Consider the following 17,269-nt stretch of genomic DNA (forward strand, 5'->3'; position numbering starts at 1 on the left):
TAGATATATGCCCCATTTTTAACTGAATTTCGGCAGGGAGAACTACTTACCAGCACAAAAATATTTTTTGGAGAATAGGGATATAGGTTTTTTGAGCAACGTTTATCTATTGGCTGGATTGTGAAAAATTGTATCATGTTTTTATTATCCTAAGAAAAATCATTGTCAATACTGTAAGTTTTACCCACTTTGGGTTTAAGGATGTATTGCAAAGACATCAGTTGGCATTTGGACACACAAGAGCAGGGAGCCCTTAGTGTTCTCTGAACTTGGCCTACTTCAGATAAAGCTTTAAAGCCTAAAGCTGTTTGAGTGAGGTTGTTGGGTTATGATATCTACCCAGAGCAGAGGCAGACTTAACATGGGACATGTTTGATGACCAACTTATGATTAATTTTTATCTGACTGATATAAAAAACCCCACTAAAACTTTTCTGTGCTGAGAAATGTCATGTCACCTATTGGGGCTACTCCTGAAATCTGTGTTAAGTTTCATCCTGTTTTACAGCCAGTCTACTTGTCAGAGAATTAAATCCAGCTCCCCAAACTGCTGTAATAAAAAGATGGGATAAATTTGGAGGGTTGGATCTGAGGACTTCAGAGCCAGAACGTCTTTTGCCTGCTCCCAGATTCATTCAATCTTTATGTTGGAACCCGAAATACTCAATTGTTCTTTAATTATCTGGCTCAGTATAACCAGAGTCTAGAATATCTTTAAAAAATTGCATCTCAGTTGGAAATTCTCTTGACTCTTGACCATTTCCCATGAAAACCTCATTGTGATTTGACTGCCTTGATAATTACTTGCTCATTATTAGGATAGGACAAAAAGCCTGCAAAATCTGTGAGCTCCATAAAGTCACTTGTTTTGACGTGCCTGATTGTTCTTTGGAGATTGGTAAGGAAGGCAAGCAGCACTTTACATCTGTGTAATCAAACCTACAACTGCAAAATGCAATGCTAATCAAATTCTGTCACACTTTATATCAACTCGATGCAAAATGAAAAACAAACGTGTCATGGAAACAGGCTCTGCTTCTTTAATGAATGCATTTCAACCCCATGAAGTCCAAACCCTGGGATTCTTCAGTTCCCCCTGGATTCCCCTGTGCTATATCTAACAGATATATTGTTATATCTAGCAGAAGCTCTCTGTGGCTGCAACAAGAGATGATTTCCAAGTAACAGTTCTTAATTCCCCTAAATTGTTGATCATCTGGCAGTCTTCAACTATAACAAAAGATTTGTTTTCCTCCATGTGTCTAAGGAGTCATCCCCACTGAACTGCCCCCAAGACAGACAGATATCTGCAACATACTCAGCTAAAATTAAGTAGGTTGGTCTTCTCCATTTGATCTGGTGTGTTTGAAATTTCAGGGAGCAGCTGTAACTGTGTCTGTGCCTATTAATGTCTGTGCCAAGAGCTGATATGGTAAAGTCTTGCTTTCACTGGCAGCGTGCTCCCACCCCACTGAGGGGCCTGTGGGGTCTCCTGCATGTCCCTGGCTGTGCCCCTTGCTGTGAGCTCAGCCCCAGCTGTGAATGGCACAGGAGGGAATCAACACTCACAATGGCTCGGAGGCTTTCAGGCTTCTTGTGGGAGGGGAAAACCCTGGCCCCAGGGAAGGAGATGCCTCTAGGCTGCAGCTAATATCATGGGACACTACCCATCAACATACCCTGATAGCTCTAGTTATCTAGTTATCTATTATCTAGATAATTCCAGCAGCAAAAGAGATGAGAACCAGCACAGAAGAATCTCAGTCCAGAAAACAGTAATTATTTTAGCAAGTGAAAGGTATGATGGTATGATGCATGCTACTTCAACAATGACTAAGGGGTGAACAGTATTATAGTGAATAATTATGGATGTCATGGTTCCTCTGGATGCCTCCACAGTCTGCTGACACCATCTTCCTTTTACAAGGGTTGAATTAATGCCAAAAGCCACCATCCATCCTCCTGTATCTGCCAGACTTGGGAAGTGTGATGCATGCTGGGTCAGGTGTGAAAAGCAATGCACAATTTTGTCAGCAAGATCTGAACAACCCTGTGGCCTGTGCTCCCTCACAACTGTGATGGCAACCACAACATTTACATTTAAGGAGAGAAAAAAATCAGTAGCTTCAAAAATTTTTCATGGAAGGAATTGTAGTAAGAATAGTTGATGACTAAACTATAGTGTAGTTTCAGTCTTTTGTGTTACAGACATTAACTGAATTCCCTGGCAGCAGGGAAGGTTCTGTTTTCCTCTCTTGGCTCTGTCATTAATTAGCCTTAACTATTTAACCATCCTCCAAGAATTAGCATTCACAGCATATTAATCCATAGCAATCAATAAAGATAATGCTGAGTGAAACACAAGATACAACACAGTTGAGGACTAGGTTTTTTGCATTCTCTCAGAATTTACCAACATCTTCTTGGAGATGAGCTGTATCTGAGCAGTTAGGAAAGGGCAAAAAGACCCTGACAGCAAGGAAGTCCCATGAATCTTGCTAAGGCAATCCAAGTTAACTGGTTATCCTGAGCTCTGAAGAGAAACTGGAGATGCTGTGTTACAGAGCTATTGCAAATTTCCATGTACTTGACTATTGTCACTGGAGCTCCACTCTGTTCTCTGTGTAATCAATTTTGGCCTAGCTTTGTTATCCCACTGCTGCTTAGGCTCACTTTGGTGCCAGAACCAAGACCTCAAAGTGCCTTAAAGCAGTAAGGGGCTGTTGGGAGCATCTCAATGCTCAATTTAATGAGTGAATTTCACATTTAAATCTTTTCTCAGTTGTTTCTTAGCAGGTGGTAACAGCAGTGCTGAGTCAAGTCCAGGCAGTGGAACTGAGCATCCTCCTGCCTAGTGAAGCCACTGACTCTGAGCTGCCTGTCAGCTCCATGGGGAGCATGAAATGAATCCTGCTCAGGGTCAAAGGATCTCTATTTGAAAAATCAGTATTTAGAAGAATTTGGATAATATTCTGTAAAAATGTTACTATCAGCATTAGGTACAGTTACCCATTGTGCTTAAACATGCAATGGAATTATCATGTTCATTCTGGATTAAATATATTTATACTCATCTAGTCTTGGGAGCTCAGAATTTCAGACTGACTAGGATTTGGAGATTGGCCATCCTGGGCTAAATTTCCACCCACTGAGAAGCTGAAGTCAAATACTCAAAGAAAATCAGATTGCAGAAGCAGAAGGAAGCAGCTTCCAAACACACCAATACAATTGACCCAAATATGAATAAAACATTTTATCAAAGCTAGAAAGCAGGATTTGTAGGAAACTGGCCTTAGGCCATTCCTTTAATTTTAGTGAGAGTTTTGGGGTTTGTTTCCCAGTTTTATTGCATTTGATTTTGTCCATTTGCAATCTCATAATTACTGGTGATGGGAACATCAGCAGCTAACATACCCCACTGAGCTGAGAAGATTCTGAAATGCTGAGACAGAAGAATATCAAAATGACAGCATGCTGCAATTACAAGCAACTGTAAGAAGAGTCAGATATAATGATTTCTGTTCACCTTCAAGTTCAGAATTGGCAGGTATATAATTTTGTCTTTAACACTGGTAAAAGTTGCTTACGGAAGGCTTATTTAGCTATCTGGTATAAGATAATATTCTCTCTTCAAGTGTTCTTGTTTTTTCATGTGATTAAAAGTGTTGGTGCTGGTGTTCTCAGTGCCCTGGATGAACAGGCACATCCTGTTTTACACATACAGTGACAAGAACACTACAGTAGGGTTAGTACTTTAGCAAGATAAGTTCCAGGAAGAGCAACAGGGATGTTCATAGTCTACAGGAGATGTTGTGTTACAGAGCTATTACAAATTTTCATATACTTGACTATTGTCACTGGAACTCCACTTTGTTCTCTGTGTTAGTCTACATAATCTGCAGTGTTAGGTGGAAGATGTAAAGAGAAGCCCTTGCTTAGCCTGGCAAAGGGAAATGATGCAGATGTATTTTGACCGCTCACATTTCCAGTTGGGAATAAAAGTCCCCCCCTCAAGGGCGAGTGGTTGATGGAGAGGATTGCTTGGGGGCCTCTATCTTCAGAAGAGTTTAGAAAGCTGAGGAATATTCTCAATAATAGATTAGGTCCAGCTGTATTTATCTTGGGGCTGGGGACAGTGCCTCATCCCTCCGTGTCCCTGCAGAGTCTGCTGTTAGTTGTTCACGTGCATTGTCTCAGCCTGGATCCCCCTGTCATGGCCATGGCCATGGTTCTGCAGATTTTCTCCACTCACAAAGTATGACACTGGCTACTCCCAGCTATTTTTCACTCACTGTTTCTTGAAATACTTGAGGATTTTTGTTTAAATAACAGTTGATAGCCTCTCCCAAGCAAATATTATATCACCTCCTTTACAGTCCAGTGTTAATCTCTGCACCTGCACAAACACCTCCTTATTCCTGTGAAGAGGATGTGTAAGCCTTGTTCTTTAAATGCTCAATGTTTTTATAGTGCCTGTATTTTCAGAGTATTTTAAAAGCTTATTCCTGGAAACACTCATATTCCCTTCCATGCTTTGATGTTGGTGGCTGGACAGATGACTTTAAACAAGAATTATACATCTCCAAGATGGTAATACCTCCTTGTGCAGCAGCATTTCTTAAAAGTGTGGCTTGGGCACAGTGAATACCCTGTGTATTTAATGATTTATAGGCAAATCCTGTATCACTGCTAATGAGCTAGCAATGTAATTGTAAGTGCTTTGTCAAGAATACCAAAGCAGAACTAGTCCACAGTGGAAGAACACCCAGTATCTGTTCATGGATGCTTTGGTTCATTCTGCTTGTTTCTGTCAGGCAAAGCCTCAGCACTGAGTTCTTTGTTCTGGCTTCTTGTCTGATCTTTTTTATACATTTTGATGAGTGTATTTCACATTTAAATACATTTACTGGTCTGAGCCTTCTTCTTATTTGGCATCTCCTCAGAATTATTAAGACCTACTGGCAGACTTACTATAGGTTTCTAAATTTCAAAGTTCCAGGATTAGTGTTGGTATTTTAGCCTTGGAACTTGCTGTCTTCACAATTCTGTAGTGATATAAGAACACGAAGCTTCAAACAAAATGTGATTCCTTCTTCTTCTGTAAGCTCTTAAATGATTTTGTCTCCTTTTTAAGGAGATGCTTGCTTTTTTTTTTTTTTTTTAATTCAGCATACCTTTTTTTGTCCAGTTATATTACTGCTGTGGATGTACTTTTAAAGAGAATGTAAGTAGATAAATATAATAGATAAATATAAATATATTTTGGCTGAAAAGCCAATGTCCCCATAATGCACTATTGATTTACCAAATAATTACCAAATAATTGTCTTGGTAAGTATTAGAAAGGTTGAATTTTAGCTGTCATATATGTGAAAGTTTCTAGGAAATCTCAAATGTCAAAAAAAATCTCAAAATTCTGCCCAGAGGAAATTTCCTGTGTAGTGGACAAATGAATGAGAGTGGACAAGAATAATTTCCCCTTGGGAACCTTTCTTTGGGGTAAGAAAAAGAGAGGCAGTTTGTGCTGTAGTGTTTAAAAAAAAAAAGAAAAAGAAAAAACCAACAACAAAACAAAAAACAAAACCACAAAAAAACCAAACCAACCAAACAAACAAAAAACCCCTTCCTACTTCTCTGAAGAAACAGCCTGCTTGGACACCCCTTTCCTGCCAGTACACCTGTGTGTATTTTCTTCACTATATAAAATAGCTCGAGTCTTCTTCATGATGCTCATCCTGCAGAGACTGGAAGTGAGGGTTTTCAGGCCTTTAGGTAACAACAGCAGCCTAAAGGAAATCTGCCCCTTCATCCCTATCCAACTCCAATCCACACACAAGTTAAAGTTCAAGTTTGAGCTGTCTTGCCTGCCAAAACCAAGTTGTCTGATACTAAAGCTACAAACACTGTAGAGATGAGTTATCTACCAATTACAACACCTTATCAACAGCTTATCAACTGCTAATCCAATTAGTCTGCCTGGCTCCCTGCTCTGTGGCTTCCTTGGTCCTCCCAGGCTCGAGGCAGGCAGTAATTCACATGCACTGAGAGAGATAACACTGCAGGAAAGACAAGCTCTAAAAATTCTCCTAAAGGAGGATGAGTAAATCACTAAGTGTCCCAAGAGTAATTGAGATGCCATGATCACTGGAGCAGGCAGTCTGTAATCACGTTTTATTGACAGCTCCTAAAGATCAGCCTTCCTTCGGAGCTGCCTGGAGTGGAACCAAACTGAGCGTGTCTGCAGGTGCAACACAGAGTGACAGGACCAGACCTGGCACCAGGTGCTGCACCTTGGGTCAGGGACAGCACTGCCAGCCTCTCAGAGAGGGGCTGTGCACAGTTCCCTGCTCACTGCAGGAATTGCCAGCGTGTCCCCAGACACAGCCCAGGGAGGTGGCAGTTTGTATACAGAGAGCCACCACTCTCAGCTCATCTGGGGCTGTGTTCTTGGGAGGACAAAGGCAGAGGTAGCTGATCTTGTGGTAGAACACTTGCAAATACTGCTTTTTTATAAATAATATTGGACTTTAACATTTAGTGTTTGAGAACTTAAGATCATTTTTTAAAATCATCTGCTTCCTTGTATACATTTGGGAAGCCATGTTTCATCTCTGGGTTTGCTGTCTCAGCTTATAAACACCTGAATACAATCCTGGAAAATCAAGAATCTTAAAGACAGCCTGCTACCAGACACCACCCAACAACCCACAAAGACATTCCACTGTACCACAATAAACAGGATCTCAAATCCACTTGGCTGAGATGGACAGAGATTCTTTAAACGTGTTAAAACATAAAGTGATTTCTTACATATGCAGTTTGTGTGCTGGTACCAATAACCATTTTGCATCCTCTTTTTTTGCAGGAGGTGAAGTCACCAAGCCCAGGTTTGCTCAGTATTTCCATGGCAGCCTGGCCAGCCTGACAATACGGCCAGGGAAAATTGAGAGTCAGAAAGTGATTTCCTGTCTGCAGGCCTGCAAGGAAGGCCTCGATATTAATTCTCTCGAGAGTCTTGGCCAAGGAATAAAGGTGAGGGATGAACTGACATCATCTTTGATAAAAATTTAGATCTGATTTATGAAATGGAGAGCCCTAGGTAGAGTACACACAGTGCAAATGTACTCCCAGAAGCAATGTAATTTCCCATAAAATCATGCAAAGAAAAAACAGAACACTAAAAGAGCTGTGACACTGCAAAGAAAAATGTTTCTGTTTTTGCAGAGCTAGATGATCAGAAGGTAAGGCACTGCTGATACTTCAGAGCCAGTATGAATTGCCAGGTTGTGTTTTCATGCTTATTTTGTTACTTCTAAGGAAACAGACATGATTCCAAAGATTTATTGAATTTTGATCTCAGGTAGTTTTAAAGCAGTGGAATACATAAGTCCTAATGAAATACCATTCTAAAAATCGGTGTGTTCAAAGAGGAAAACTTTATGGTACATGAAGAATGAACACAAAAACCCCTAAAGGCAAGAAATTAAACTTTTAGATTTGAATATAAGTCATTCTCCATCTTCATTATGCATATGACTACTGGTAATGTAGAGCTTTTTCTAAGATTGGAGAACAACAGACAGGGAAATCCTGTTTCAGCTGACCTAGTGGCTAGATGGGTTTTGCATTCATTCAGATAATTCTGAAGTTCTGTTCTTTGGATACACATGTAGGATGTTGGCTATTCCAATGCTCACATAAGCTGCATTGTCAGTTTTCCTTTACTGACACCATTATTTGGTGGCAGTGTTCTTGTGCTCAGTGTAAATGAATTTGTGAAGCTGTGTCCTAGCACACAAATACCACTTCCAAAGGAGCTGAGCTTCCCTTCCAGCCCAGAAAATTCCTTTGGGTGCAGACAATGCATCCTGAGAAACAGAACAGGGGTGTTTTGTTGTGGGGTTTTCAGAGGGGAGGAGGATGCTGCTGTAACACTTCATCTGGAACATGCAGTGGGAGTGCCATGGACAGCATTTTATTAGCCAGACCTTTCTGTTGTACAGACTGACCTGAAATGCACCCAAATAAATGCCTGTCTGGGTGATGATAGGTTGCAGTGGTGTCGTATAACTGACACATTTTGTGAAAACGAGTGTAAAAATGAAAATTGAAAGTGCAAAGGTAAGGAGGAATTTTGCTAGCTCTAACTTTTACACCTGAGGAAAGACCCCAAAGGATGATTTAATCATCCTACCAAGGACATCATTAAGAATTTCACATTGCTGCTTCTTACAGCAACAGGACACAGGGGCTGGTTAAAGCTGTTTTTAAAAGGTAGTGCATACAAGGAGCAGGTAGGGATTTCTGGAACCCACATGTGTATGCCTAATAGTAAGTTCTTTGCTGGGATTTTCCATTTATTAAAGTACTGTACACTTAGTCCATGGTGCTTAAAAGCATAGTAATTCCTCACCTGTTGTTGCCCTCTGAAACCTGAAAATATTTGAGTCACCCCTGTTTCATGGGCATGGGAAAATCCCTCTTCTACCACCCACTGCTGCTCCAGCATTTGTGACTGGCTTCTTCACTGCACTGGCAGTGCAGAGGGAAAAAGGAAGACAAGGGATTGTTTTCTGCCTTTTCATGCTTTTGCAAACCTTTAAAACATCTTCATTTTCTGAAATACAGATAGTGGGGGGTTTTTTTTAAGTTACTGATGTTGCTTTTACTGCCTCAGCAAGCCAACAGTGAGAGCAACAGAAGGAGGCAAAAATGAAAGGAGCAAAGAGAGAGAGATTGTGGAAGGGTTTCTTTGGGGGGCTGACAGAAGGAAGCTCAGCTGAAAGCAGAACAGTTGCCTGACCTTGAAGAGAAAATGAGAGGGAAAGGTGTTGTGGTGTCCAAAACAAACACACCTGACCCCAGACAGGCAGGTGTGACAGCTGCACAGACAGTGGGTTCTGTGGGGCTGTTTATGTGGTGCTCTGCAGATTCAGTGTTGGCAGGCTGATACTGGGAGGTGTTTTGGGCACTTTGCACCACGGAGATTCACGTTTTAACCACCTAAGAAAGAGCAGTGTAGCAGCAGTTTCTGAGACAATAGTGTCAGACTGTTTTTGGGCTGCAGCCTAATTTTCAATATCTGTAACAGCTCTCTGAGACACTGTCTAAACTGTTGCTATTTTTAGCTTTTTTAATGAGAAAGACAAAAATGGCTCAGACTGGGCCTTTCTCTGGTCCCTTTGGCAGCATTCCAGCTGTTTTGCAGCTGAGCTATTAACTGGCTAGCTAGAGTCTCCTTTTTGCTAATTCATTCCCTACTGTTGCTAGCTTAAAGAGAGGAAAAAGAAGTATATGCAGGCTGGGATTCATGTTAGTCCTCCTCTTTGTTGAAAAATACCCTTCAGTGTGTTGTGACCTTCCTGCACAAGCTTTAAACCCAGTCCTCCATGTTCTGTTTGACAAAGGACCCTGCACTTCCTCCTGTTCTTCACAGACTGTTTGATGTGGTTTGATTTTTAACCTTTCTGGCTGTAAGGAAGTGTAGGCAGCCTCTGTCTGTATTTTAACAGAATCTTCACATAATCAATGTGAAGGCTTTGGGGAGAGAAAGCCTTTCCAGGAGAGAAAAGTGCTGGCAACAGTAGGGCACGATGTCAAGTGGGTGACGCTGGTTTCCTCGGCAATGCAGATGGTTCGGTAAACCAATTAACAGATAAAACATGTAATTAGGATTAATTATGATGAAGGTAAAAATCAGTCATTGGTTGTGTCACAACAGTGACAAAGTTTTTTGGTCATCAAGACTGATCTGTGTTCGGTGCAATGCAGTAGAGAAGGCCTGGGGCTACATGAGCAGGCAGTGATTTTGCAGGGTTTGCTGGCCCAAGTGAGCAGCTCCATCTTAAATCAAGACACCCTTATTGATCATCAGACAGGATGGAGAGTCCCCTTTAGTGTGTCTGACACTAATGAAGATGTAGGAGGCAAATGTTGTAACTGTTTTGTTCATTCGTGTTGAAATATATCTCAGAAAGGTAGCCCAGGATAAAACCACAACAGAAAGCAGCCAAAATAGGCTTCTGCATGCTAGGCTGGCTCAAAAGGCAATGCTTTTATATGGGGAATGTGTTTAACCTAAAAAGATTACCTAGAAATAAGAATCATGGTGGTCAGTTAAGGTTTTGAACCTCTCCAGAGTTCAAAAATAAACAGCATTGGAAATTGCTGCAGAGATTGTATCAGCGAGGTTGATAAGGCTGGGAAAAGAACAGCAAATCTGGATTAATTTTTAGGTGACTGATACAAGTACATGTTATAGAAAACAACATGTGGATTCAGCCAGTGATAGCTACGGAGATGTTTTTTTTCTTAAATCATTAAAATTTTTACTTACATCTGTGCAACATTCCTTAAAAATATATATTATTTTGTACTCTGTACCTGGTCCCTTAAATCCTAATTATTTGTATTTCTCCTAGTATCACTTCAACCCTTCCCAGTCAGCCCTTGTCATGGAAGGAGATGACATTGAGAATATAAATCAAGCTCTCCAAAAGGTCTCATACATCAACTCCAGACAGTTTCCTACTGCAGGCGTACGACGTCTCAAAGTCTCATCTAAAGTCCAGTAAGTTACACTTCAGCTGAATTGAACAGATTAGGAACATTTTTAATGAATTACTTTTCTCTTTGGCCATGTGAAAAGAATAATTTTGGCTAAATGAAATTGATAAATCATACTGCTTTGTTATTGAACTTTAAAGGATTAATTTAATTTATTTTTATGCCAAAACCACCATTTACATGGTAGATTACTCTTGACATTACCTTCTTAAGAAGCCTTTCTTGTTAGTATAATGTACTTGCATTCTCTTTATCATTTTGGGGCATACAGTCTGGACTGAAAAGTGCATTTACTACAATCTTATTTACTTTTAATTTTAAACATTTATGGTTCCTTCTGAGATGGCCAGAGCCATGACTTTTTACTGCAGGCCTGTTCCATCAAACAGAGGACATATCTGCAAGAGCAGTGTCTGTAGGTGTGCTTGAAGCAGCCTGTGTGTGTCTGTCCCCTGCTGTCTGTGCTGTCCCTGGAGCACTGGACTGGCTCCGTGTCCATCCTTCTCCATGCAGCACAGTGACAGCAGCTGCACAGAGCTGGCCACAGCCTCTCCTGGCCTCCCCTGGGCTCTGCTCTGTCCAGAGCAGGGAGAGCAGGGCCTGGAGGGAAAACAAGCAGAGTTCTAAGAGCTCTCAGGCTGCCCCACTGGAGCCAGCCCAGCCTGCACACCCAGGGCTGGCCCAGCTCCTGTGCCAGCATGAAATGAGGCAGAGCTTGTCAGGAGATTCACTGCCTGCACACTGCTGATTCAGGTGAAAATAGAAGTACAGGAGCCTTTTTTTCACTGCAAATATTGGAGGGTCCCAAAAAGAGTTCATAATGGGACCAATTTAAATGGAAAATTAGGCCCTTTTAATCACACATGACAGGATAACCGTGTTGTATTCATTAGCTACTACTTTCTGAATTTAATGTTTGGTTTGCTAAAGTTAGTTGTTATCTAGTTAACTTTTTTAACCCTTTACTGCTCTGTTAAATGTCAGTTAAACGTTAAAATATTATTCTGATAGTCACCTTAGGAAAGACTGAGTTTGTCTGTCAGGATGAGTATCTGTGAAGGTGGGAAGGGAGGAGAGGGCAGAGCTGGCCTGTTTGCACAGTGGTACAGGAGCATGGCCTCATGTGTGGCCTGAGGATGGATTGGACTGACCTGAGAGCCATGAGCTGGGCTTGGGGCACTGCCAGTGCCACACTCCTCTGATGTGCAATGTGTTACAAGCAGTTAATGACTGATGTGTCTTTTCAGATGTTTTGGTGAAGATGTCTGCATTAGTATCCCAGATATAGATGCCTCTGTAATGGTATTTCAGGCCAATGAGCCCAAGATTACCATAACTGGGATGGACCACTTTGCTAGACCAGCTGCACAGTTTGAAAGTGAGAGAGGTGTTATTTTGTTCCCTGACATCAGGATTGTCAGCACAGTCACTAAAATGGAGCATTCAGTGGACTTAAGAGAACATGACAGAGGTTTGTGTCTTTCTTTTAAATAGTATTACTCATTTTGTAACGTCTCCTCAAATTTTTAAAGGCTGGTGCAAACAAGTAATGCAAAGGAAGTCGCTTCACCCAGATTAATTAGGTCACAGTAATGCTGTACTGAAGAAATTCAATTCAACACATTGAAAAATGTGTTAAATGGTGGCAGATCAGAAGGTGTTTCAAAAAAAGCAGATTTTCCATGTAGTATTCATTTAGTATACTTTAGAATAATTCCTTTCTACTCCTCCTTTCATATTCTGTTATGTAGGGTATTTTCATTAGAATGCCTCTACTTGTAACAGAATTTTGTTAATTGTGCTGATAAGGTGAAAAGCAGTAATTGAACAACAGTTGAAGTTTTAGTCTGCTCTTATGTTTCCAGCTCTGATACCAGCTTGTGAGTGATACTCGAGAAAGTAATCTCATGCCTCAGTTTCTCACCTATAAAATGTATATATAATCCTTTAAAAATATTTCTTTTCAATGATGACTGTTTATTCTAATGCTAAGCAATGTGTGTATTATTATTCAACACTGTGGGAATGTTCAAAAGTATAAATCAAGTTTAAAATCATTGTCTATAAAGGAATCTTTTGAATGTTTGTGTGCAAGGCAGATGAAATGTCCAGTAATTTGAGGAATCATTCTAAACACAGTTTGTTGGACTAGAATAAGCAGCAACTAGATGTATGTCTCTGAAGAAGAGAAAATGGGTAATGGTATGCAAGTTTACAGGCACGGATTACCTGAAGCCTACAAATTTGACTTGGGCTGCATTTTTGGATATGTTACAGCTGTAACTTAGAGCTAAGGTACCCAGATTCACTGCACCAGGAGTTGGCAATGTGGGGCGTGAGGCTTTCCTGGCTGTGCCCTCCTTCCCAATGCCTTCCTTCCCAAATTCCTGCCCTCTAACATCAAGTTTGCAAAATGGGCAGGAAGTTCCAGGCTTGCAGTGTCTGTGCCCTCAGGGAGCTGCTTAAGGAGTTTTGCCACACACTCTGTGCTAAGTTGATCAGAGAATTTAAATATTAATTTGATATGCTACCCTTCTTCCAGTAACAGAATTATTTTTTTACTGGTACATGTTGAAGGACAGTCAGTTTATAACTTAATTTCTTTAAGTCACACAGCACAGGATCTGGCTATTTATAATCATGCCTTGCTCTTGGATAGATGGCCAGGTCTTTGTAATGTAAATTGTTTATGGGATATGGAGTAACTGAGAGAATCATCCAAGCATAGATATGTTGGATTTGTATTTTTCCAGTTTGGTTTTCCTTAAGAAAGCTGGTATCAATTCAGCATTGAAACGTAGAATTTTTTACATGAATTTATTTCCAAGATCAAATTTCAGTTTTCTACTTCCAGTAATGTTCTTGGGTGCCTTATACTACAGAGCAATATATTTTCTATTTATCTCACTGGGTGTTTGTAAGGCCTTCATCATCACAGCACCTGTGCAGACTGGACACTTCTCTTGATTTGCTTTAAGTGTGCTGGATTTAATATCAGTAAAAACAGTTCAGCCATCTTGGCAAAAATTGAAAGTCCTGATGTAAAGCACATAAAATGACTGAGCTGTTCTGTGATAATTTATCTTCATTTCCATCTTTTTTTTCATGCCCCATGCCATGGGTTCACAGTCAATAAACAAGTGGTAGTAGAGGAAATGCTCCACAACTTGGATTTCTGTGATGTTTTGGTCATTGGTGCAGAACTAGACCCTGAACAAGAGTGTTTAGAACTAGATCATGGGGAGCTTCAAGGAAAACATCTAGATGCCACAAATTCCACTGCAGGATATTCAATCTATGGTAAGTTCAGGAAATTTGTTTTCCCTTATTTTGTCATATCAATTATATATTGGAATGAATGCTCAAATATATAAGAAATTGGACAGAAATCTGTGATTTTCTAGCCATGAAAATATCCCAAGGGTGACTGTATCTTAAAAAACACAGCTGCTTCTTGATCTCTGGATGTGCTGTGTTTGCCCTTTGGATTCTCAGCATCCCTCCTGCTACTCCCCAAGTAAGGAAAATGACATCCCTGCTTTCTTTAAATGTGGGGTTCTTGTGGACCATCACAGTGGAATATGGGAGTGAGGGGGTTCCTGTACAATGCTGGGACATTGGCCATCTTTTTCTCATCACTAAGTAATTTATTCTGTACCATTGTTGTATTTTTCCCTCTCCATTAGGGACCTACATTCAGTTCCAAAAACTTATCCTCACATAATCGAGTGTCAGGGAACGTTTGATGCCCTGTCATTTCCAGACCTTTCTGCCAAGTTCCGTGTGTTCTGTGAGCGGTTGATTTGTTGTGCACTGCCAGAGCAGTGTTCCCTTGCCTGTCCCAGAGCTGTCCCTGCCCTCCCACCCCACAGGTGTGGACAGCATGTTCAGCTACGAGCAGGTGCTGAGGCAGCTCCGCTACCGCAACTGGGGCACCTCGGCCACCTCGGACAGGAAGTTCAGGGTCAAGTGCTCCGAGCTCAATGGGCGCTACACCAGCAATGAATTCAACCTGGAGGTGAGCAAGGAGTTCAGCCTGGAGGTGAGCAATGAGTTCAGCCTGCAGGTGAGCAATGAGTTCAGCCTGGAGGTGAGCAAGGAGTTCAGCCTGCAGGTGAGCAATGAGTTCAGCCTGGAGGTGAGCAATGAGTTCAGCCTGCAGGTGAGCAGTGAGTTCAGCTTGGAGGTGAGCAATGACTCAGTCATGTTTTCCAACCTAGCACCGAGGCCTAGAGCCCAGGTAACAACTCCAGGAAACTGCAGGACCTACTTAGCAATATGGTCAAAATTAATAACAAATTTAATTTACAAAGACAATTAACAGCTTGATAATTGTTAATAAAATTAACAGTTATTTCATAATGTTTAGGTAACACCTAAAAGCTGGTTAATATAGAGAGAAGAAAAAGTCACTACTTATCCAAACAGGTAAATCAAAAGAGTCCTGTTCTGTGTCACTTCAGAGTCAACAGCCAGAAAGGTTAGACTGCATTTTTCATGCTACAAATTAGAAATATATTAAGCTGTGTATTTTCCACTGGCATTAAAAAAAAGTTAATTTGTCCTTTAGGATCTCTGAAGTAGTGTCCCTATCTGCTGATGAACTTCATAGTCCAATGTAATATATGGAACCAGCAGTCTTGGAGTATAAAACACTTTTGAGTATCTGGTCTCTTATTTTTCTCTTCTCCCAGGTTAATATTCTACACAGTTCCAACTCAAACTTCATGGACCATGTAAATCACATGATATTCCAGCCCAAATTTCTCCAATCTGTTCAGCACCCTGAGGGGAGCGTAAGTGCAGTCCACAGCTCAGGTATGTGACACCTTCCCAGAGACTGCTCACAATGATTCCGATGTGTCAGTGTTTCCCTTGTGGGTCAGCCTGCTCCACAGACTAAAGCCCTGAGGGCCATTGTTTCAGCTTCTAAGACCTCTCAGAGATCACAGGTGTGAAAGAAGGTAACTCTGAATTCTATTCTGTCCAAGAATGTACTTTTAAATTAAAACCTGGTATCCTTTTTTAAAGTCTTCATTAATGGTTTTGTGCTCTGACCCCCACAGTTGAAAAATATATAGGATATATTTTTATTTAATTTTTAGGCTATATGAGTTAAAATATAGACCCAAATCTGAAACCTTTTCAGTGAAGTTAAATGCAGGGCAAAGATACTTGTTTGAAAGTTGGATTCTGAAATCATTTTAGCTGAATGATACATATGTAAAGAAGTAAAGCTGATGTAAAGTGTAGGCAGTTGTAAGTAGCTATATACAGAGATGCTTAGAAAATTGCTGTATTTTTCTTTACATTGTAAAGACACTTCACTAAAATGAAACTGAATGTTTAATGGATAAACTAATGCAAACTAGGTTTTTTTGTTCCTAAATACTGTTTCGATTTCAGACTTACATTCTTATAGGCAGGGCAAGGCAACAAAGTGGGTTGTGGACTGGGTTATCCCATGCTCCTGGAACTGCAGTACCTCACAGTACATAGAGAGTGGCAGCATTTCTCCACTAACCTAATTATGGAGCTGATTACATGTGGTAGTTCAGAGAGACTTCTTCCTGTGACTAGGTGGAGACAGGGGCCTCTCAGACAACCAGTGGGGGAAAATGTCTTGAGTCCTCAAGAAACTCCCAGGAAGGTTGTAACACAGATAAATAGGGTGGCAATGCATTTATTTCTGGGAGCTTGAGGTTGAAATCACAAGCATTTGAAACCTTTGAAATACAAGCTTTGAGATGTACATTTTGTCTCAAGCTTGAAGCCTTGAGAAGGGTCAACATGCAAGTGAGATAACAGAATTTTACTGCAAAAACTATTTGATTCTGCACTTATTAACTACCTGTCATCTGTAGTTAAGTGGCTCAAAAAAGCAAAGGTGAGCATGCTCACTTTTCAGTTAGGATTTATCATACTCGTCACCTGTGAACACCATTTGTGTGTGCTCCACCTTAGTGGATGGGCACTGGTCAACACTTTCCATCATCCCAGGCATGTGGCATATGGAAGGTGTCTGTCCTGATTCTCAGTCCAGAGGAGGGGGTGCTATGGGTGGTTGAAAATGAACGAGGCTAGTGAGGTTTAGATGACTTGTTCCACAAGTGTAACTGCATTCCCTTTGCCACCCTTTGTCCCAGTGGTTCCCAGCGTGGCCACGATGGTTATCATCATCTGTGTGAGCATCCTGGTGTTGGTGGTGACGCTGGGTGTGCTCCGGCTGCGCTCCGCCCGCCAGCACGGCTCCCTGGGGCACGAGGGAGCCAAGGACAACGAGATGGACTGGGACGACTCGGCTCTCACCATCACCGTCAACCCCATGGAGGTACGTGACCCTGGCACTGCCAGGAGCCATGGCTGGGCTGGCAGTGGGTTTGAGCATCTCTCAGGGTGCACTTGTTCAGCTGTGTGTGTGTACACTCAAGACCCCAGCCCAGTTCTCAGCTCTGCACACCTTGATCAGATATAATTGAGAACTTCAGATTTGTTGTCGTGTATAATTACTAAAGAAGATGGTGAAGAACTCTCAGGTACAGCATCACTTCCACTCCATCCATGTCTGTTTGTAGGTACCTCTCGGGAGTTCTGCAGTTTATTGCAGCCCCGAGACACAGGAAAAGTCTCTGTTTCAGCCTGCACATTCAAAGAATGAGCCAGAGTTCTTCAGTTCTCAGTCTCAGAGTTGTTTATTGTATCT

General features: G+C 41.2%; 1 protein-coding gene across 5 annotated transcripts in view; it reads left to right on the forward strand.

Moving 5' to 3' along the window:
* Nucleotides 1–17,269, forward strand: part of CLSTN2 (calsyntenin 2) — a 346,915-nt gene that overhangs the window by 303,623 nt on the left and 26,023 nt on the right. For 2 of the 5 annotated variants that reach the window (XM_077183656.1, XM_077183658.1), the window contains exons 10-16: nucleotides 6,866–7,032; nucleotides 10,422–10,570; nucleotides 11,814–12,037; nucleotides 13,696–13,866; nucleotides 14,439–14,608; nucleotides 15,261–15,384; nucleotides 16,713–16,897. In XM_077183656.1, coding sequence (XP_077039771.1) covers nucleotides 6,866–7,032; nucleotides 10,422–10,570; nucleotides 11,814–12,037; nucleotides 13,696–13,866; nucleotides 14,439–14,608; nucleotides 15,261–15,384; nucleotides 16,713–16,897 — 1,190 coding nt within the window. The other 3 variants (XM_077183657.1, XM_077183659.1, XM_077183660.1) reach the window with 2 other exon arrangements.

This window comes from Agelaius phoeniceus, chromosome 10 (assembly GCF_051311805.1).
Source record: "Agelaius phoeniceus isolate bAgePho1 chromosome 10, bAgePho1.hap1, whole genome shotgun sequence".
Classification (NCBI taxonomy): domain Eukaryota; kingdom Metazoa; phylum Chordata; class Aves; order Passeriformes; family Icteridae; genus Agelaius; species Agelaius phoeniceus.